This window comes from Parasteatoda tepidariorum, chromosome 9, assembly GCF_982258835.1.
Source record: "Parasteatoda tepidariorum strain Cologne lab strain chromosome 9, Ptep-v5.0, whole genome shotgun sequence".
NCBI lineage: Eukaryota > Metazoa > Arthropoda > Arachnida > Araneae > Theridiidae > Parasteatoda > Parasteatoda tepidariorum.
The window spans coordinates 24,696,616-24,720,795 of NC_141763.1; the positions used below are offsets into that span (position 1 = coordinate 24,696,616).

A 24,180-nucleotide genomic window follows, 5' to 3' on the forward strand; every position below is an offset into this window, starting at 1 on the left:
AAACCTAATACCCTGGATGGGTCTTTTTTTCTTGATTAGTTTTCTAACTTTATTCATCCCGTCTCTGTTTTCTGCAGTATGTTTCATTCAATTACTGATTTCAAACAAACATTTTCTGTTGACAAATCTGATTGATTGCTATACATATAAACGTCAGTTTGTTTCAACATAACTTTGAAATAAATTAATGAGACCAAACGTTTCCTTTATAAAAGCGGAAAGTTTGGGGCGAGCTTCAAAATTGAGATGGAAATTAGTCGAAGAGCGCGTGCGTTTGAAATGTTAACTTTTCACATTTTTATTTTGGAAGTTCTGCTCTGCCAAATTTGTAAGTTAAAATTTTTATTTCGAAAATTATCTTAATTTCTTATCCGCAATTGCAAATACATTTTATTCTTATATTTTAAAGTAATGGTAGTTATTAAAAATTTGTTATTAATTTAAGTCGTCCATATACACTATGACTTTAAAAACATTTCTCATTCGTTTTAAAAATCTGATAGTTTTCATTTGAATTAAGATTTTGAGAAAAAATAATTTTATTATTTTAAGAAGAGAAAAAATCTTTCCCCCTTTTCATACTTGTGCTAAATTAATAAAACGAAAAAATAAATCTATCAGGTTTTTAACCCCTTCAGTACCGTGATCACACATAAAGCCTGATTTACATTTCACCCATCATGGTATGATATATAAAACAAGCCTTTGTGACTCTAGTGTCACAGGATTACACTTACGTGATCACAATTCCGTACACTTGTATTGCATCGCGTATTAGCACGTATACATATTCTTATGTACGTACATACTCACGGAGTTTTCAAAATTGAGGAAGTGCTTATTTTTGTTGGTTTTGAAGGTGAAAATTTATGTGTTAATCCTACATTTGGCTTTATTAACACAATATTAGAAAGCATTATTTTTACAGTTATAATAGTGTGAGCTGATGATGAGATTATATCTTTTCGTTGTTATTTTTCTGTTTTCTTATCTTTTGAAATTTCAAATAATTTTATTTCTCTACTTATATAAACCTCTGATTTGTTTAATTTTTTCTCCTTTTACTTTTTTGTTTTATTGTGTTTTTATATATATATATATATAACCTCTGTGTATATATATATATATATATATATATATATATATATATATATATATATATATATATATATATATATATATATATATATATATATATATATATATATATCAAAAAAAAAAGTTTAAAATTCCGGTCAAAAGTTTAGCCTCATTCTTGAATTTTCAAAAATGAACAAATAACAAAGTTTTTAAAATGAAAATCACAACAAATTAACATTATTTCTGCAAATATAGGTACACTTATGCGGTAAGGTATGGTATAATTTTATGTATAACTTATGAATTTCGTCCAATCTTGGATTCTTCGAAACATACTCCTTAAGCTTTAATCACAGCAGTGCCTATTTTTGGCATTCCTTCTATTAGTTTTTGCAATTTTCTGGTTGAGATCTGGTTCCAGCAACTAAGTAAAGATGTTCCGAGATGTTTTGGTTGGTACATTGCATCCCACAAGAGCTCAATAGGAATAATATTGGAGGATTGAGGGGATCAATCCATGTATTTCAGTACTTTTTTCTTTTCTTTTGATGCAATGTAGCTTCTTCACAATTTCGATGAATGTCTCAGAACATTATCTTGCTGAAAAACGAATCTTTGACTAACGATTCTCTGTCCACATAAAAAATCGTAACGCTGCAATATTCTATGGTAATATTTTTTTTCTATAATTCCTTCTATTCTTACAAGATTTCCAACTTTGTCGCCAGTAAAGCATCCTCAAACTGTAACTGAATCTCCACCATGCTTAACAGTTTTCTAGTAAACATTGTTTTCTCATATGTTCACCAACTAAACGACGAATATACTGCCTTCGTTTGCTTCCAAACAACTCAAATTTTGACACGTCAATAAAAAAGCATTTGACCACTGTTCTGAAGAACATTTAACAGGTTTTTTAACTCTTTGCAGTCGTTTAACTATGTTTCGGTTTTTCAAAAGAGGTTTTTTAGCAGCTGCACAACTCTTAAAACCTTAGTCACTATGTCGATGTTGTATAGTAGTTACTGACACAGGTTTCTGTCTAGTAACATTCAATTTCTCACGGATTTCTGGTGTTGTTCGAGTCCGCTGACGCTTACTTTGAATGCAGATAAATTTATCCTCACGTTTGGTTATTATTATAGGTCTCCATGATCTTTGGTGGTCTTATTTTGGTCAGTTTCTTTCTTCTTTTGCAAAGTTCTGACAACACTGGTCTAGGAAACATTAGTTTTCATGGACAATTTGTCCATTTTATGGCCTACTCCATAAAGTGCAATAATTACTGCACGTGTTTCTTGGCCTTTGACCCATATTTCTGTAATAAATTATATAAAAAAATTTTAACCTTTGTTTTTAAAATGTCCAAGTCATTATGACAAATTAAGGCTATTATATCGATACTTTAAATGTGTTATGTACATGAAATCAACTTATAAGGAACCTTAAATACGAAGATGAAAAGTAAATTGTTTATAAACTAAAAATTAGTGGAATTTTTTAAAATAAATTACACTTTTTTTAGATTAAGTATTTACACGCACTTTCGTTCATTTCGTTATCAACTATAGAATAGATACAAAATGAAAAAATACTGCACAGTTTTAAATGGAAATAGGATTTTGGGAAGTTTGTTCATGTTCATGTTTGATAAATTACATGTTTAAGCTAGAAATATAATAAGTATTTTTGAAAGTTTTGAAAAAAATACGAGTCAAAACTTTTGACCGGTTCTGTATGTATATATATATATATATTCGTAACAAAATAAAGGTGGAAAATTTTTTATTAATTAAAGATGAGTAAGAGAGCTCAACTCTGAGAGAAAGGGGGGGGGGCAAAGAAGGAAATTAACACTTTGCTATATCTAAACAAGTGGCATTTTGTAATATTTTAACTGCTTTCAAATAATAACTTCATTTACTACCCTCAGACAGGAATTAATAGCAAGTCAGAAAATGAAATCATTTATAATAGTCAGAGCTGTGTTTATCATATACCCTTTATCTTTCCTTTTTGTATATGTGTGTTTAAATGATTCCTTTTTTTCTCTTGCTTACATCCAATTTTGTGGAGTGGGAGATAAAGTTGAGATTATAAGAGTTGAAATGATTTATAAAGCATGAAAAGTATACTTTTAAAGTTTTAAACTGACATTTATTTACGTATTTATATTTTTATTTGAGCAAAATAACTTTTCACAAGATACAATACTGTGTAACTTCTTAAAAGTGTTTAGTATATTAAGTTACTTGTTGTAACTCCTCGGATACTTGTTGTAACTCCTCGAGTATGTGGGGTTTTAGTTTAGTGCGGTTTTCCTGAATCTCTTTGGACAGAACTCGTTATTTTTGCGGGTCTGCTGGATCGAAGCACATTTAGACAATCACCACTCACATTCCACTATGTAATTACAAGAAGACATTATTGATTTAAACAATTTTAACTTACTGGATATATATCCCTCAAGGATCAGCGACTTCCATGATATCCAACAATTACGCCTTTCTCGAAGCCAGAATCCTTTTGAATTTTGTGGTATCTTGCACGGGACTGTTGCGAATGATGTTTCCTGCACGACTCTCACAAGTACGAAAGATGTGGCGTAGATTAGGACCTAAGATTTCCTTATTCGTATGGGTGTCTAATTGGTATACTAATTGGTGTATATATATATATATATATATATATATATATATATATATATATATATATATATATATATATATATATATATATATATATATATATATATATATATATATATATATATATATATATATATATATATATATATATATACCAATTAGTATCAGAAAATATCGAGACTGAATTTATTATGCAAAAACATACATGCATAAACAGGTTTTGAGTCAATCTCCTTCGAAATATGCTCCATTGACAGTAACACACTTGGCCCAACGATGTTTCCAGTCCTCGAAACATTTCTAGAACTCAGACTTTGGGATGGCCTGAAGCTGCTGCGTCGAATTCTGTTTTATGGTTTCAATGTCCTGAAACCGGTGTCCTTTTAAGGTGTTCTTGATCTTGGGAAAGAGGAAGAAATCTGGAGGTGACATGTCCGGCGAGTAGGGAGGATGTGCTACGTGTTTTGTCCACTGATTTACAACCCTCCTTGAATCGCCGGAACCGCTCGAAAACCCGAGCACGACTCATCGCTTCATCTCCAGATGCTGTTTTCATCATCTCGTAGGTTTCGGTGCCCGTTTTACCGAGCTTGAAGCAAAAATTGATACAGATTCGCTGCTCCGTGGTCTCACACATTTTCTGTTTTCGACGAACGCACGCAAACACTCCACGTGAAAGAAGTCAGTGTGACTGAACGGCGCGCTGTACAGACCTGCCGATTTTTGTGAGACGAGGTGAAATATGCGCGCATACATATATATACATATATATATATATTTCAGCCACTTTTACTATTTGAATTATTAAATTTCTATAATACTTCTGTAAATAAAAACGCTATTCATTGTAGATTTGAGCTATGGTTGTTTGGAAAAATCGATGAATGCAGCTATTTCGGATTTTTACATAGTGCAAGGAAGTGGAGTATATCATAAGTGCTGGACCGTAAAAAATCCTTCAAATAATCAATTTTACATTCAACTCGATGAATTGAAATTAATGGACAAGGTAAGTGATTTTTACGGATATAGAATAGCCCTTTGATAAATAAATGAAAATAATTTAGTGGCCTGCGAAAAGTTTCAAAAAAAATTTCTTTTTTAACTTCTTTCCGAAGGCAACCTTACTTTAAAACTCGAAGATGAGCGGGGGGTAAGGTACTGGCCTTACTGGTCTCGCTCAGTTTTGCAAGAGGTTAAAACTACAGCAACTCTTATCCAGATTGATTTTACAGTATTGGCTGGTAATTTTCCAGATGGGTACAACGCGAGTTTCATTTTACGTTTGCAACAGAGTAAGTATTTAATAACATCTGATGTCATTTTTACGAAAACTTGGGAAGAATTAGCTCTTTTTGGATCATACTTCAAATAACATTTTCGTTTCTTGTTTTAACTTACTTATTCGAGTGCAAAACTATTCACTTTACTGTGCGGAATTCACGCTTTCACGTATGTTTTTCCAATACATGAGAACATTACTTTGAAAATATAACGAGAACAAGTTCAAGTACGTTGAATAATGAGAAACGAGTAAAAAGTTATGAGTTCAAAAATAAACGAGTAAAAAGAACAAGAACAAACTGAAAAAGCAACGACTTTTAAGTACATTTTGAGGAAATTGAAATTTCAAAGTAACCTCAAATTTCATTAAAGTATATAAGAAAACATATAATTTTTTAAATTTAAAATGCATTAAATTTTAATTTAAATGCATGAAACTTTAAAATGCATGAAAATATTGCAAAATTAATTGACATAGTAAGCGTGGAAAAATTCAAATTCGCATAAAAAAGGAGTTTTAATTTATGATAATTTTAAAACTGCTATATCTTTTGAAATTTTGTTTTATTTTCGGAATTTTTAATAATAAATTAATTTGTTGAACAAATTCGATAAACATACTTGTTCTTTAAAGAAATAAGTTTAAAAAAAAGTATTCCTGTACAGATAGCCCCTTGGAATCCATTACATTAAAAATTATGTTTCGTTTTTGAAAAACTTATGGGAGGTTCTAGTGGTCTTCCTCTTCATGTAACACAAATGTGAGTTGGTTCCAACAAAAAGTCTTCCACGAAGGCAAATTTCTCCCAATACTTGATCCAGGAATTCCCTTGTCTTCTGGATTGGGTTCAAAATTACAAGGCTATAGAGTTGCACATTAGTAGACGTAAACCTAAAAATTGGGTCTGCTGTTCAACGACGGTTATAAAATAAAATATAATAGTTGTTAGCACCATGAGGGCTCAGGGCATAGAGCGTTCGCCTTCCAATGTGGTGACCCCGGTTTGAATCCCTGCGATGGCTGGCTGTTACGAATTCCGCATTCGGCTTGCACCGACCACAGTGCTGACGTAAAATATCGTCAGTGATAGAAGGATCATGGATTAGACTCCCTTTGCCGTCAATATAACAGAGGGAGGGTTTTGTGGTTTTCCTCCCCATGCAACGCAAATGCGGGTTAGTTCCATCAAAAAGTCCTCCACGAAGGCAAATTACTCCCGATGCTTGATCCAGGAGTTCCTTTGTCGTCTGGATTGGGTTCGAAATTATAAGACTACGGAATTGAACATAAGTAGCCGTAAACTCAAAAATGGGCCGGCTTTTCAACGACGGTTATAAAATTAAAATAAAATATAATAGCTGTTAAATATACATATTCCATATTTTTAATGATTGGCTCTTTTTCCAGAGAACTTTTTTTGTGCTTAGTTTATTTTTAAATATAATTTTATGATATAATCATTTATCTCAAAAAATTCATTGTGGGTTGGGTTTTCTGACGGGCGGTTATAAGCTGATTTTCATATTCCGTGAAAAAATTTTTAATAAAAGAGTGAAGCAAAATTGCTTTGGTTGTAATTAATTTCCAACAATAAAAGCTGTAAAATACTCATCTAATCAAGTATTTAATTTTGGATTAGTTGTATATAGTTTTCTGCCATGATTTTATAATAATTTATGTAATATCTTACATGGCCGGGACAGCCTATCTGGCAGGGAGCAGGACTCGAGTTCGTGAGAACAGGAGTTCGAATCGAGCCGACCGAAGACTCCCCTTGTAGTAAATGGTGACTGATGCGCGTTAACTCTATCGGGTCAGAAAGTCCTCCACGTTCCCATAACAAATTATTCCTCTGGGAGTTCTGAATTGGAAATTGATAGTTCTCTGGTTCAGGTCAAAATGATGATCTGTGGATGAAGAAATGAATGAATGGGTCTGCCCTATAATTGGGTGTGACGTATGGCAGTGGCAGAAGTCAAATTCTTGGCCATAGATGGCGCTACTGGAAAACAAACACAATCGCACCCCTTTTGTTAATGGATTACTACAACAACAATAGCTTTGACAAACCAAACTGAATTATAGACTAGTTACTAATATCTTAATTTTTCAATTTCTTTGTGACCAATTTCTGTCGCACAATAAGGCTTTCTTGCATTATATATTTTTTTTCTTCATAACAAAGACTTTTTCATATATATAATATATACCTAATTATATATTTTTTGAAGAATATATCAATTGTGTCGATGGTGACAGTTTCCATTGCTCAGGAGATATTTGTATTCGCAAGTCTGACGTATGTGACGGGAAGAGAGATTGTGAAGACGGAGCTGATGAACTTGGATGTGGTAAGAATACAACTACAGTTTCAGCATCTTCATAATTTCTTTTTCTATTTAAATTTTGTTTAAAAAACCATGCCATAATTTTATTACGAAGAAAAGATCTGAAGTTTCTAAACGAACACGCTTGTTTCAATATTTTGTTATCATTCGTAAGTGGGGAAAATTACGTTAAAAGAACCTTTGTTAGAAGGTCCAAGATTTTGTTTAGAAGGTACATTGTTTGATTAAGAGCATAAACTATTCTACTGTTTGAAATTAGCCTTTATATAGTTGCGAACATTATTTTGCTGATGTTTAAAAATGTTTTGATTCATGGTTTTAAAAAATGTTTATCGGCAAATGCATTCCTCCACTACTTACTATTTAAGTTGCATAGACCTGATATAAAATATTTTCATTTCGACTCTCATTAACGCTCCCCACAATCACTACAATAATTTTAAAATAATAATAACTTTTCCTGTCCTTATAAAGGTTTGCATTATTTTATACCATTAATTCACTTATTTCTAGTCCTCATTAATTTCTTTTGGTTTAATTAATTATCAATTATTGTTGTAATTATTATTAATTATTGTATTTAATTAATTATTGGTTTAATTAATTGTGGAATTTATTCTTTGTTGCATTTATACAAGTACTTGATCTTACCTTATTCGGGTGTGCAGTTTTTAACCCTTTTGAAGGCCGTGGTAAGTATACTTACCACCACGTTTTACCGCATTTAATTTAGGTTTCCATTTTTCAATCTTGAAGTGAGTTTGAATAAAATTGGTAACCATTTGTCACTTTTAAAAAACGTATAAAAGTTCCTAATAAGTCATGTTAAATCTATTTACCACCAAAAAAATGGCATTTTTATAAACTTTATGAGTTTTTTTTTTATATCAGTTACTGTTCTTAAAACAATTTCAATTCCAAAAATACTTTAATTTACCTTTACTAGAAATAAAGGGCCCGTTAAAGGGTTAAATCTGAAGTCATTTTTTTTAGAAAGTTTCAGGTTTTTTCCAAAAGGATATTTTTAGCTTATTTTCTGTCTGAGTGCACAAGTTTATAAAAAGCGTAAATGCTTATAAGCATACATAAACACTTTTCTGCTTGTTTTTAAATAAACAGATATCGCGCACCCTCTTTCACTATGTAAGCTGACCAAAGTGGTCACCTACTCGTTTACTGACCGCAGCCAGTGCTGCTTGACTTCAGTGTGTCTTTACGATCAGTCCGGATAAGAATAGAGTAATAAGTTGAAAAAAAATAATAAAACAGCAGTGCCTGGAAGTAGCTAGCTAAGCAGGTTCTTTTTTGTATTTTCCCCTGTGCGCAATTAAGGCTTAACCATACATATTATACTATATAAAATGCTCAAATTTAGGTTTGTAGCAAATTTAGTAGTTAAGATTGTTACAACAGTAGGGCTTTGTATACATTTAGGCGGAAAAAAACCTCGCACTTTTCCTCGCTTTCCTTTTTTTCGCATGCTTTCGTATTGGAGTGGAAACTCTTTTATTGTTCTCAGAGAACAGTGATGGCCTTCTAATGAGGTAAACCGGGTTCGAATCTCAGCATCCGCTAGGCTATACGAATTCCGCATCCGTCTCGCACCGACCACAGTGCTGACGTAAAATATCCTCAGTGGTTGGCGGATCATGAGTTAGACTGCCCTTAACGTCAGACTAACTGTGGGAGGTTTTCCTCTCCATGCAACTCAGATGCTGGTTTCCATCAAAAAGTCCTCCACAAACGGAAGTTTCTCCCAATACTTGAACAGAACTTCCATTGCCTTCTGGATTGGGTTCAAAATTACAAGGCTACGGAGTAGTTGTAAACCCAAAAAATTGGGTCGGCTGTTCCACTACGATTGTAATATAATAATATTGTTTTCTGAACCGTGGTGGCTCAAGGGATATATCGTTCGTCTACCAATGAAATAAACTGGGCTTGAATCCCAGCGATGATTGGTCGATGTTAATTCCACACCAGCCTCAAGCTAACCACAGTGCTGACGTAAAATATCCCCATTGGTAGACGATTCATGGGTTCAAGACCCTTTGCCGTAGGTTTTCCTCTCCATGTTACGCAAATGCTGGTTTGTTCTATAAAAACTCGTCCACGAAGCCAAATTAAAAAATAAAAGGAGTTTCTTTGTTTTCGGACTCAAAATAACAAGGCTACGGAGTTGAACATTAGTCGTAAACTCAAATTTATGTCGTTTGTTGTACGGTGGGATATTTACAAAAAAAAAAAATCTTCGCTGAAAATTCGGGATAAATAAGTAGTTTAATGGTAAAAACCATAAAAGTTGTAATGTTTTTTTTTTTTTTTTTTTTTTTTTAATCCTCTGCGAATGTTTAGCTGATTCATTTTCCGAAAGTTTCCTAGCTTAACTGAGTACCGGGGGAAAATATTTATCATTTTTTAAAAAACATTTTATCACTATCACGGAAAGTCCTCAGAAGCGTAGAATATGCAGTCATGATATTTGTAATTAGCATTTTCGTTTAATATTTGCTTTTATTTAATTTGAAAACAGGCATACGTACCGTACATGGGGTTGCTGAGGCACTTGATAAGGAGGTAACATGGATAAAAAGTAAACGCTCTTCTTCATGGGGCTGGCAAGAGAATACACCCAGAATGATCTCTGCGTTATACCTAGCGGGATATGGCAGATTTGATGGTACACACCTTGATGAAGAACTAATGGCAAAACAAACAAAGCTCATAGCATCTGTTGCCGTATCGAAGTATCAATTCATTTTATTTTATTCTAGTTGCTAATTGTACTTTTATAAATATTCAAAGTTCCTGTTGAGAACATAATATCTACTCTTCATTAGTTTTAGTCATCTAGTAGAAATAAAAGATTTTTTCCAGAATGGGTTAGGGCAAAATGTTTTTGTAAATATAAATAAGAACTGCATATTAAATAAGGATTCAATTTGTAGAGCGTCTCTATGTGTCAGGCCGCAATGCAAGCACTGAATTGCCCTGAAGTAAAATTTCTTTCATAATAAATAATCTTTGAATATGAAATTTAGAAAAAGCTGGGGATATGCAAGGTATCGTAAAACAGAAATTTCACAATCTAAATTTTCAATTTTTAGATTACCTGAAGTCAAGTTAAAAACTCTCCAAAGTTTCATCCATTGATATTCACTCACTGTTTCTCATATTGTGTCCTAGAACAATAGTTCTTTTCTGTAAATAACAATACGAATTTCAAAAAACTTTGATTTTTCAGCATTTGGGAGCAAAATAACCGAAATTCAGATATTTTTGTGAATTTTAAGTATTTTCCTCAGATTTTCTTTGATATTTTTAAATAGTAGTTAAAGCATATTTCAATAAACTCAGTCATGTTTCTAAATATTTATAAGAGAAAACGAACTTGAACTATAATAAAAAATTTAAAAATATTCTTAATTATTGTATATTCTTAATTATCGTATATTGCTATTCCTAATAAAATTTAAATAATGCTTCTTTTTTGATTTATGGAGTTTTATTACAATTGCGTCACTTTCTTTTCATATATTATAATTTGTATAAATGTTAACTCAATAGCTTATTAGAAGTTTTCTACTTATAATTAAAAGAAATATAAAGATTAAATAATTTTTTTTAAGAACATGAAGTTTTTATCTAGACTATAATCTATGTATAGATTGCGAATCCCTTAGTAGTATTTTTTTAGTAAGTTTGCAGTCAGATGCTTTTTTTATGTCTTATTAAACCTCTCGTCATAAAAAAGCATTATATATTACTAGGAGGCTTCGCCCCCTGCTCGCTAACGCTCACCAACCCCCGGAACTGCTTTCGCAGTTCATTTCGGATTGCTTCACAATCCAATGCTCGCTTCGCTCGCTCTTTGGATACGTTCTTAACGTCTAACTTTTGTATACTTTTTTGAATACTGAAGTACCGAAAACTTTTCACTGTAGAAAATTCTAAACCTGTACATTTTAATATTAATTTGAAGTTGCAAACAGTTCACATATTTTTCTTAATCACACTATTCTAAATTTCAGTTGTTGAAAAAAGTAACTGTTGTAAGTTTTGTTTCAAAGTCTTTCCCACCAGAGGGATAAAGCCATGTGTTGTAAGCGTCAAATTTAGCATGAAGTTGTAAAATGTAATGAAAGAGGGTCATAGCAATAATGAAAGTAGAAGTAAAGTTAGTACTGTAAAATTAAAACAATATTTTTAATCAATGAGCCAAGTTCTTCAAGAATGGCGATACAACACTTATAGAATTGAAGGATTTGTTACGTCAAGCACTCAGGTATCATAATTTTGATCTAAGGCTCCTATACTATCAGAGCTGACCTATCAAGCAATATTGGAGCAAAAAAGTTCGCAAGTTACCGTTATGTTAGTATTGTGCTTATGTTAGCTCTTTGGAGCAAAAATAGATGATGAGTCGGCCTGTCTAATTAAGGGGCTCTATTTTGATCTAGTTGCGCTTCTATGTCATTTTGATTTATGTTGCTAAGTTAACTTTCAAAAAATTCTATGGCTGGCAACAGCATTTTTATTTTTTAAGTTATTTATTTTTATTTGTTTTAGAATTCGTTATTTTTTTAGCGAAATGTTTTTAACCTAACAGAATTCTTTGCCGACTGAAATGTGAAGAAAATAAAGTAAATATTTAATTGTTGTGAAAAGAGTCTTATTTAGTTGTACAAAGTACTTCAGCCAAAATTTGGGAGCCACGTAAGAGAATTATAAATATTAGATCAGAAACACATCATTAAAAGGCAGAATGCTTTGGTGTTTTCAAAAAGTAAACAAAACAAAGCAAACGTTGCCACCGGCGGAAAAGAAATACAGCTAAAATGTGGGAGCCACGTAAGAGAATTATATATAATAGAAGTTTACTCTAATCTGTCAAAACATTAACTCGTGTTATGTATTTTAGAATTTAGACAGAAAAATATCAAGTAAAGCAATATGGAAAAATTTGCAATTAACAAAATGTTTGATTTTTTATCATACTAATTGTCATAAAAATTTATTTTTATAAATGTATCTATATTTTATATACATTTTATATAACAAATATCTATTTTATTTTTATTATATTTCTTTATTAATTCTATTATAAAATTATTTTACAGAAATTCCTTATCAAGCGAGTTTCTAAGCATGCTTATTAATGGTTTATTGATAACTTGTCACAATCCTCGTCACTTTTTTGGACAAAATTTGATAGAACTCCTCAAGGAAGAAATCGAATCGTCAAACAACTTTACCCACCCCATAACTTATTTAAGCCTTTGCAATGCAAATCAGTCCTGGCCACCTAATGCTGATCAAGACCTGAATAAAATTCTAAGCATCAATAATTCTTTCTACGAGTTCTTTAAAGGTAATTTACAAAGAATCTTAATCCTTTTCTTACAATATTTTCGAAAGTCGAATCCGTGATTTTATTGCGAGTTATTTATATTTATGCACCTACAAATTTTCTTTTACTAATCATTCTGCCTATAGAGGACATTGACTCGTTTATCTAACTAATACCTGTAAAACTGGGAGAAGTCTAAAACCTTACCTAAGCCTTACCTTAAAGCTAAACTGAATTAGGTACGTATGATTAAAACAGTGAAGAAATTATATTTACCAATGTCTGTAGATTATATTGAGCGATGTAGAAAAGTTAGAATCCCATTCCTTAACATTATTCTTTGATAATCTCGATATTAACACTAGACAGACTGAAACTTAGTATATATCTATATTGCCCAAAAGCAGTCAAAATGACTGGATTCTAAAATAATAAATAATGTGTAAAGAAATTTGTTTAAAATTAATTTAATATTTTTTTATATTATTTACAGTTATATAAGAAGTTATTAGTAAATATTAACAATAAAAAAATTATATGTTGTATAAAATTCTAAGAAATTGTGCTATTATATAAATCATTGTTTTTCTAATTGAAATTAAAAGCAATCAAAATGACTTCCTTAGGCAATCTAGTGTTAAAAATGCCTTAGTGGTTAGCTTCTAATGCATTCACTGACAAATTTAGCCATTATTTTCGTTAATGGTAGGAGCATTGAGATCTCTCCTCCGTTAGGTGTTTCATATGAATATACTGAGTGATTGATTATGTATATGTATAAGTATTAGAATATAAAGGATAAGATTATTTTCAAGGAGCTTTGTTCTGGAAAGACTCTATTTTTTTGTAATTTATCTGAGATTACGGAGAACAGGTAAAACATAATAAGTAAGAATCGACCTAACGCATGAGAGGGTTTAGAGGACAGAGAGCTCTTTTAATTTGCTGTCAACATTGTTGATTTGACAGATTAAACTTACCTGCTGAATTCGAACTAATTAAAAAATAAAACTAAACTAAACTCAGCGGCGCGACAGCCCTAGAGGGCCAATTCCTACTGTGCCCATCTCAGTTTTCTTGACCTTGGGCTCTGGGGTGCAGGAGCAGATGTTCCGGTCAGGTGGTCAGCCGAACGCGGAACCCCCAGTGTTTAGTTCCCAAGCATGCTTGGTACTCATTTATCGACCCACTGAAGGGATGAAAGGCTATTTGAGCTAAAAATTCATGCTGATTAACAGCTATTTCTATAAAAATAATTGTTGACACTATTCAATTCACTCGAAACTTCTATTCAATTAATTATTCCGTATAGCTATTTTAAAGTCGAAAGGTTTTCACAAATCCATTCTGTATGTTTGGCAAGTTGTTTAAGTAGGGTTAGTGTGTAGTTAGGATTAATTTTTCAAGAATTTTTTAGAGTGCAGTAAAGAGACTAATTGGTCTCTAGTTCTTTGGGTTTCGATCTCCTTTCCCTTGCTTGGGTAACATTATAAAAATGACATCTTTCTATTTCCTTGGAAAGTAATTTAATCAAAAGCAGACATTCATTATGTTGATGATCTGATTGATCTCTCTGTAAGGGAGATTTTTAAACAACATATTGTTAATTCTACGATGTACAAGAGCTTTCCTTTTTTTAAAAGGTAGTATAAAGTCTGAAAATATTAAAAAAATAGTCTAAACATATTAAAAATATCTGACTAACAAAAGCATGAATAAAAGAAGAAAAAACATATAAAAAGATAAATTTAAAAAAAAAGGCACGAGATTTTGATGGAACATCAGAGAATTGTTGATTTTTGAGGAGATAGTTTTTGTTTTTCGAATTTGAGGTTTATACTAATCCGTTACGGGTTTTTCGATATTTGTTTGTAAGGCTATTACTCACCTGTTTACGGCTACTTTCATTTTGTTACTTTATGCGTTGATGTGGAATAAATGTGTTTTTTTTTATAATAAGGGAACTGTTTCTAATTATAGCTTGATTCGTTACAGTAATTACTATGATAGTGTTAAGTTGATTTAATTTTTTTTTGTTTTTTTTTTTTGATTTCGTTGCATTTATTCTGAATGCATTTTTTGGAGCCTCAATACATAGGTTGTTCATCAAATATGGATTGTCTTTTAATTGCGTCAGTAGACACTTCAATTTTTTAATGATCATCATAAACTTCATTGATACTGACATTAAGTGACAGGAAATAAATAATTTTAAGCCATGTTGTTTAGGATGTTAGGGATATAACTATTATCTCCTGCTTATGTTTTAGAATATTGCATTGATTTTTTTTATTTAAATATTTTGCACTTATTGATGTTTAGATCATGTGTTCTTTTGTATTGGTGGCTTTTTCGAATTTCCGCCTCAATTATGTATTTAATGCCTTAAGGCAATTTACAACAGTCGTTTTCGCCGTCAAAAAACTTTAACGTAACGCATCATAAACTGAAAGGCACTATCGATTTTTTCTACCGCTCCTTACGTACCAGAGAAGTGGAGTCAATATGTAATATTATATTACATAAAAATTGTAGCTTGTAGAAAGAAACCGATTGCAGACTTGGAACTAGCAAAGCTTAAATATCTTAGATCCACTCAAGCATCTCATGCTACATTTGTATTTTTTGAGTTAAGTAAAGTTAAGTTTTGCGTTTAAGTCTCAATATTTTTTGCGTTATTATTTCTGACAGTCGTAAGCTGTACTTTTTTAAGAGCATTTCTGGGTGGTTTGTAAAGGGGGGTAACTTTATTCCTCAGTTTCTATTGAATAATAACTTCTTTAGTTTAGTTAGTGTCATTATTGCTCAATAGAATAGCTTAATATTTTCTATCTATACAGACAGCGCTGCTTGTGCCTTTGCATCATGCTCCGCCACATCTAAAAGTGTTAACATTTAGATGGCTAATTTTTTTCTATATTTTTTGAAATTAGGTGTTTAAGGTATATTTTGAAAAAAGAGTCTTAACAACTTTTTTTTCTTTCCCTTTCAAATACTACCAACGTTAAAGAAGAATTTAAGAAAGTTAATAAGAATTGATTTGGGAAAGAAGAATTTTTTGAGATGCGTTATTTATCATCAAAAAAGGTCAAATGTGTAAAAATCACATTTTTGACTTAGTCGCTTACGTTGATTTTTCAATGGTACAGTACTTAAGGAATTGAATTTTAACTTGATCAACAGTGCCATTTTTCTATATTGTGACTTCGTCCGTTTTCCAAAAAAGCGTCTAAGACAAAATGATGAGTAAAAATTTAAAGCACATAACCTGAAATTATTCGTTACACTGCCTCTATAGTATAAAATAAATTAATTCCTTCTAGGAATCATTAGAATGCGAGAAATATTCATTTTTTTACTGATTGGCATAGATTTGTATTAATCTGGAATTTCCGCTTAATAAATATTAGTATTACAAAGCCTAATTAGATCTTTGTTTTTAACTTATTCGTTTACATTTTCCGACCATGCTTTAAAATACAACATATTGATGTCTTAAAAATAATCAATGATATTTTTCAGATTATCAAGCGATTGCTGTGATGGCTTTGTCTTGCTATGAAATTCAAACAATGTTTTTCAGTCATAGTAAGAACGCAAATATAAAAACTAAGTATGAAAATACACTACAACGTTTCAAGAAAATGCAGCTTGCAGATGGCAGTTTCGGGAATTTTCATACAACATCTTTAATAACTCAGGTTAGAAGATATTTATTTAAGTTATGACAGTAGATATATGTATTTTATTATGTAAACAATTAAATATATAAATAAAAATTATATCGATCAGAACTAATGAAATAACAATAAAGTAAGGTTGGTAAATTTAAAGTTGAAAAAGTAAGCAAATGACATGCTTCATGTACTTAGGAATAAAAACTTGAAATCAAGAAACGTGTTACTAAGAATTTCAAAGGAAGGGGCAAAATAATTTTAGAACATTGTTAAAAGTTTATCTTGATGGTTAAAAGGTTTAATGTAATTTGACAAGAAATAAAAAAATAATAAAAAATACAGCATTGAACACTGGTGTCTTTTTCTGTGTTAAAGGTAAAGTCTTTCAATCGCGGCATAACTTCCAACCTGCGTTAAAAGTAGTTTGCGCTTATTTGCAGTTATTTAGATCTAAAAGAAACAGTTCGTCATTAAAATTTATTAATTTTCACTTCATACATAATGTATTAATTTCATGTTTCAGGCTCTTATTTCAAGTGGCCAAGAAAATGCAACAGACTGGAATACCAATGCAACTATCCAGTACCTAATGCAGCAACTTAAAATGCCACATGACCTTCTCGCAAGTTATTTAGTCCTGCCCGTTCTAAATGCTAAAAGCCTCTCGGATATTTCCAAAATTAATTGCTCTTTAAATCCAAAAAGGAAAGGATACGGTAATCTAATGAGTGTTTTTGTCCTACATTACGTAATAACTTTAAATCTCTTATAATTTTGCTACTAGATTTTAAATTATTTCTATTATTCTTTTATGTTCTAAAAATACTTACCATATATAGCAATTTAAAAATTTCATAGATTCATCAAAATTTCAGAAAAAAATTAAGTTTGTGTTTTTCAATATTCAATTGCTTTTTCTGATTAAGTTACGTATTGTAGAATATAGAATGAAAAATGGAAATTGTAATTATTGCCTATAATTATTTAAATTTTTTTAGATTCTAGGCTTAATGAAGGGCGCGTCACAAAAAATATATGATTTAATATAACTAGTCACGTTTACCGTACATAAAATATTTTATATATTGTGTGATTATAGTTAAAGTCTGATTCAGAAAAATAATCTTTTTTTTTAAGATGATTGAAGGAGCATATTAACTTTTTTTTTAAATAAATATTTGCCTAGATCTTGTTATTTATAGGCAGTAAAGACAACGTAACAAGCTCAGGTTGGAGAGAAGCACATTTCGAAACCGGTATTTGTTAAGTTTTGAACTTAATAATTTTAAATTTCTTAGTCCAGAAGTTTTTGCGCAACAAAGCAAAATTTTTTTTAAAAAAATTGAACACCCAAAACAGCTGCTGCAGCGACAGTTTTGTGATATAGGGAGAATTTGAAAATCAGACGTTATTTATGCCGCTTGATTCTACAATTATGGGGCCAACTTGGCGGAGTGGAGGAGAGTTTTAAAACCTGCATTTTTGTTTAGGAAAATAGAGGCTAAAGTGAATCGTTAAGCATGAACACAAAATTGACAACGGAAGGGAAAATGCATCGATTTACAGTATCAGCAAAGTGCTTCTTTGCAGCAATACAGTATTTTCAATTTCTATCTCAATTCAAAACTGCGACACCTGACAGTAATACGAACTACTGATGTGATTGCCTGGTTATGCAATAGGCGGAAGCGAACAGAGTTCTGATGTATTAACGACTCCTACCCATCCCTTCTACAACGCTCCCAGAATAGTTGATAGTCATCATTTTGAACATTCATTGCGAATACTGTATCCCTGCAAATAAGCACTTAGCGTTAATTTTGTAAACAAACAAAATTTTCCTCCACTGTTACGTTTTGTGTGCATACCTTAACAGGTCACTTTAGACCTTCTATTTTTATACTAAAATACATATTTCAGTACGCTCAACCACCTCTCCAAGTTTGCTCCATGGTCGCAGTACATTGTATGTATATTTTTGATTATTTATGGTTTTCTCATGTTTTAAATGATTAATCTAGATAGTTTTACCTCCGAAATGAGCTACTATGAAGGTCAGACGATGCGCATTCAATATTCTCTTTACATGGGGGACAAGAAAGATGTGATTCATACCATCTCATTACTGGCGCCCGTAAACTGCACAGCCTATAATGTAATGGAGCTGGCAGCATCTAAGGACTACAAATTCACGTAAGACAAATGTTTTCAGAACATTTCTTATGGTTATTACTAGTACAGCACGCGTAGCAGGCAGGAAAAGATAAGAGAGCTGCTACATCTTATGTACAAAAAATTCCAATCATTTCGCTGATGGGCGAAAAGATGATAGTGGCATAAATCAAAAACTCAATTTTTGCGTAAAGAGGGTTTAAAGTTTTCATTGCTAAGCAAAATGCATAAGAAATGCTTTCGTTTGCTTAAACGATGATTACCTTCAAGTAGAATTATGAGTTGTGCAAGTATTGCTGCTAAAACAATGTGTATTTTTCTATTTACACCTGTTCTTAGTTCTAAAAGCGTGTTTTTTTTAGTAGATTGTAACTCATGAGCGATTTGTTGCTTAATGCGTGCTCATGAAAAAAAGTTTCCAAAAAATCGTGGCCTTTTGTTTTCAAGGACAATGAGAAGGTTCAATAAGTTTCAAATAAATCTTTTACAAGCAGTGGTCTTACTGGTCTAAGATATATTTAGCAAAATTGAAAGAAATTTTAAGAACAAAACAATTGCTACCATATTTTCTATGTAAGTGGCTTTCATATAAAAACCGCTTTTTGTTACTAGACATTAATAATGGGTTAAAATGCGACGAAAAATTTCAAAGCTTATTTACCACTTCTTTATGTTTTAAAAAATGACGACTAATATTAATTTTATAATATCTCGTACTTTAAGGGTAAAATTGATAATATCACAAATACTAGTTATAAACTACCTGAGTAACCTTTTAATTATTCAATGAGCATCCGATTGATAATCATCAGCCAGGTATCTTTAGGGCAGATTAATGGCCACTCATTTAGCAGCATCATATTAGGCTCTCACAGTCAAAACAGCTATGCCTTGTCCGGGGTTTGAACCCAGTACCTTGCTGAAGTGAGGTCAGCTCCCTGACAACTGCACATTTGGTCGGCAGCAATATGAATCTAATTATATTAAATCAACAGCCAAAAAAATAAATTCTTGTTATTTTAAATATACCACTATAAGCTACGCTATTTGTTATACCTCTATATATTTGTTATACGCTATTTGTTATACCACTTATATATATTTGCTATTTTAACTATACCACTATACACTATTTTACAAAAAAAAGATATATCTGTATGAGAACTTATTTTTTGTTAATCTCTCTCTCTTTCTCTCTCTCTCTCCATTAAATAACAGAAAAAAGGGAAATTTTCTTAAATTTGAGTATTGCCTGACAACAGAGATATGACCTGAAAGAAGAACATATTTTTCAGTCAATTTATATTTTTCTCTTTTAAATTTCAGGTTTAAGAGCAGAAATATGTATGTGTATCAAATCGATGAAGTAACTAATGATTCAGAAGCAGGACTGTTCTGGTTTTGTTACAATGGCAACGCTTCTCACAGCATTAGCAGATGTATAAAAGGTAATCCATTTTGTATTATTTTTAAGTTTTTTGCATTGAAAAATTTCTGAAAGTTTACGACTTGGAAAGGACTCAGATTAATGATCATCGATTAATTAAAATTTTGTTCTACGGTGTACGTTAAATAATCTAAATCATTCCCATCTAAAACACACCATCGAAAGATCCACTGATACATTAAAAAAAAAATTCTAACTGCAAATCACGGAAAACCACCGACCCCTGCCAGCTACTGCTCACCAACTTCCTGACAAATTTCGTAGTTTCTCTAAAAGCAACCACTCGACAAGTGGCGGGTCAACAAAAATAAGTGGAGATTTAAATTAAATAAACAACCGGTTACTTTTATTTAAAATCGCTCTATGATAAAAATAGTTCAACGAAGAAAAAGACTAGAAATAGAAATTTTCATTAAAATATCTATCAGTAATCATCAATTTGGAGTGGAGACATTTATGTGGAAGAATAATTCTTTAACACTTCACATATTTCAAAGTTGTAATGTATACATAAAATGTAATTTGCCAACCCAAACATTTTTATATAAGGTTCTTTAAAATCAGTATGTTTAACTAAATTTTATCGCAAATTTATATTATTTTAATTTTGGAATAAGCTTTCTGTAATTACAGGTTATTTATAATAAGAATTTTTTTTCGAAAATATCTAATTTAATGAACAAAAAAAAAGCTTACAAAAAGTGGCTATTAAATAAAAAGGACCTGGATCAATTGCATACCTGCCAACTCTTCCGGATTTTGCGGAAGATTTTATTTTCATATTTAAAGTGGTAGTAAATATATACTATTTTTTCTTTTACAAATTTAATTTTTATATGATTTTGATCTCCACTATTCTTACAAAAATTAAGCACATATGTTAATATGCGTTACTATCATAGTTGTCAACTTAAGTTTTCTCAAATATAATGTATTTGTTTGCTTAAAATGGAAGTTTCAATTCCATTTTAATACCACTGGGAAAAATTATAATGGAAAGGATTAAAAGTTGGCAGGTATGCTATTGATATCGGTCAAAGATTCGTTAAGTTTGAGGAAAAAGTGGCTACTAAGTTCTTAAAATCTACCGGCCTCTGGCTACTACCTGAAAATTCAAATTTGCAGTTATATTGTAGTTCCTTTCGGGTTGCTTCGCGACCCATGCGCGCTGCGTTCACTCATCAATTACTGAAGCAAGGTATTTAAGTACTCTTGTCGAGGCAATATGAACGTGCATATCTAAAAACTACCCGCCATTTCGTGTTTACTAGCACTTTAGACCTCCAAAACTATTGAGAGAATAAAAAATAATATACGGAATAATTAATATAGATATTAATGTTTCTCTTTTGAGAAAAAAAATACTGAACTTGCCAAGAAAATACTGTTTCTATATATTTTGGTTTAAAAAAACTGCATTTTGATTCAGAAAACCGAATCGAAATTCGTTAACGTATTGTAAATGCTGTTCCGCGAATGTTGTTCGAAACAATGCTATTACGGGGTTTGGATTCGATAACGAGTAGGGGCTGAAAACCCATAGTTGTTAATTATTAATTAAATGTCGCTGCTAACGAGTATGAATGTGTTACTTTAAATTATCGTTGGGAGACACTCAAAATATTTCAAATAATATATATATATATATATATATATATATATATATATATATATATATATATATATATATATATATATATATATAATCATATCTGGCTAGACAGCCCAGGGTGGGCCTGTGCCTTCCTTTGAATTCGAATCCACTTCTCTCTACTTTTGACACTTGTTTGCCAGTTTTTCTCCTTTAGAGTAAGGAAATCAGTCTCAACTAAATCCAGCCATTTCAGCCAGGGTCTACCTCTTTTCCTGTTCGTTAGGGGTTTGTGTAATAGAATTTTCCTTAAATTTGAGTCATCATTCCTTCTGAAAATGTGAGCTGCCCAGTTCATTCGATTTATTTTAATGAATTTCACAATATCTGGCTCTCTGTAGATTTTATACAGTTCAGTATTATATCGTCTTCTCCAGGAATTATTTATTTTTATTCCACCAAGGATGGCCCTCAAAACTTTAATATATATAAATTTAAAAATAAAAAAACGAATTTTGTATATTGTTTATGTACAATGTAACAGCTAACGCTAGTGGTAAATTCTACAGCTCGAGCGTTTTCGAATAAGGTTTAAAAAAAATACATTGGCTTAATTATTTTACTGATTTATTTAGAAAATAAATACTTTTATACCTAATTAATAAGTATAAAGTCTACCTGTTGAATCATTAAAATTGAACTTTAGTGCATGAAAAAATGTAACATAACTAGGAATATCAAAATAGTTGTTGAGTACATGAAATAATATAAAATAATATCATCTTAAATTTTGTAGAGTGCATTAATTTCCTTCTTTCTATAATTGAATTTTTTTCATGAAATTTACATTTTTAAAAGCGTGATTAATGTAATATATGTCTACTTAGGTCTAGATCAAGTAGTCATGCAAGACGAAGAGCATCTTGTCATGTGGTACAAGAAAGCCACCTTCTAAACGATGTATCTTTTTGTTATTTTTGTTTAATAAAACAGTTTTGACTTTTGCTTTTTTTATTGCTATTGATTTTATACTCATTGTCTCTTAATATTTTAATAAATAGGAATAAAACAATCAGATGTTGAAACATCATTTTATTCTATAACCAGCGTTGAACAGCAGAGTCAATTTTCGGTTTTACAACAGTAGAGTTAAAATCCAAAGAGTCTTGTAATTTTAAACTCAAATCAGAATATAAAGCAACTCCTGGACTAAGAATTGAGGCAGGATAACATTCGCGGAGAACTTTTTTGAATTACATGTAGAAGAAAACAACAGAAACCTCCCAGAGTTAGGAGTTTTCAGGAATTAAAAAAAAAAATTTAAATGTGAACTTTTGGCAGAGTTATATGCAAAATAATTCTATCTTTTGGCGTAATATTGCACAGTTAAATAAGTTTCGCTGGAGGAAGAAAAATAATTATTGTCCAGTATCTATTATTTAAAAGAAATGTCAATAAAATTGGCTTATAAAGTTTAGAAATCGTGTCCGGAGACTTTAAAAGTATTCTTGTAATGGCACTGTCGGCCTTAACGCGAAGAGGAAGTAGATTTCTGTCTTTACTTTGCAAGTTTAGAAAGGCTGAAGGCTTAAAATGCAACGTATTATCGAGTTTGCTATTTTTTTTAAAAAATTTTAAAATACACGTAATTCCTTAATGAAAACAGAACATGAAAAATTTAACGAAGTGCTTTAATGACAATAAAACGAAGAACGAACTTGGCACACTGATTAGTACGTGATAGTTCCAGAAATTTTTGTTGTAAGCCTTCTTTTACTTAACCAGTTCATATGTCCATTTTTTCTGTTTATTATAGCTTAAAACATTACCCAACAACATTAGCCCACGCGCCGATTTGACAAAGACATCCATTTATATGTGATCCACATTCAAACTCCACTCAACGGAGGACAAACACAGACAGAGAAAGACATTCATGCCCTGAACGGGATTAGAACCCAAGATCATTGACTTCGTAGTAAAGTCCCAACAGAGAAATAGTCATACTTATTAGAACAGAGAAGTCAACTAAGATATTTTATTTTTTTACTTTCTTTTATAAGAAAAATCAAGATTTCGAGCAGTAAAAGAGTTTTAGAAAAATTTTCAGGGTGATGCTTAAAAATTGTAGTACACTGCAGCTTTTGCTGACCTTGATCTTAAAGACACAATTGTCACATTTTTATCAATCTCTCATCTTCAACACTTTTCAGGAGCTTGATGATGTCTTATCTTCTAACAAATTTATATATCTTTTTCGGAGACTCACGACTTAGTGATGAACTTAATACAGCTCTCCCGGTTTTTAGCAAAAACGGCAACTAGTGGTATTCGTTCATCCAATTCTACCTCTGATAAAATTCTGGTGGGAAAAGATAATGGCATGACTACGCCACAATCTTTATCATTTTAATATATTAATCAAAAATTGTATATATATATAACAACTCGTTCTAGTCTTAAGTTACCTTAAAGTAGATGATGATTGGCATTAACGGTAATTCTCTTTTCCTACATTAGATTAAATTTATTAAAAAAACAGTTCGAATTTGTACTGCAGATTACTCCGAGTAACATTTTTT

At 31.2% G+C, this 24,180-nt stretch overlaps 1 protein-coding gene across 1 annotated transcript; it reads left to right on the plus strand.

Moving 5' to 3' along the window:
• LOC122273277 (uncharacterized protein CG3556) lies at window positions 1-22,602 on the plus strand. The gene is made up of 11 exons (XM_087151062.1): window positions 1-328; window positions 4,580-4,737; window positions 4,834-5,023; window positions 7,245-7,364; window positions 9,895-10,108; window positions 12,482-12,732; window positions 16,234-16,412; window positions 16,912-17,104; window positions 18,410-18,581; window positions 19,887-20,008; window positions 22,486-22,602. The coding sequence occupies exons 1-11, from the start codon at window positions 247-249 to the stop codon at window positions 22,551-22,553; spliced, it is 1,749 nt and encodes a 582-aa protein (XP_087007188.1). The 5' UTR covers window positions 1-246; the 3' UTR covers window positions 22,554-22,602.
• Window positions 22,603-24,180: the final 1,578 nt, after the last annotated feature.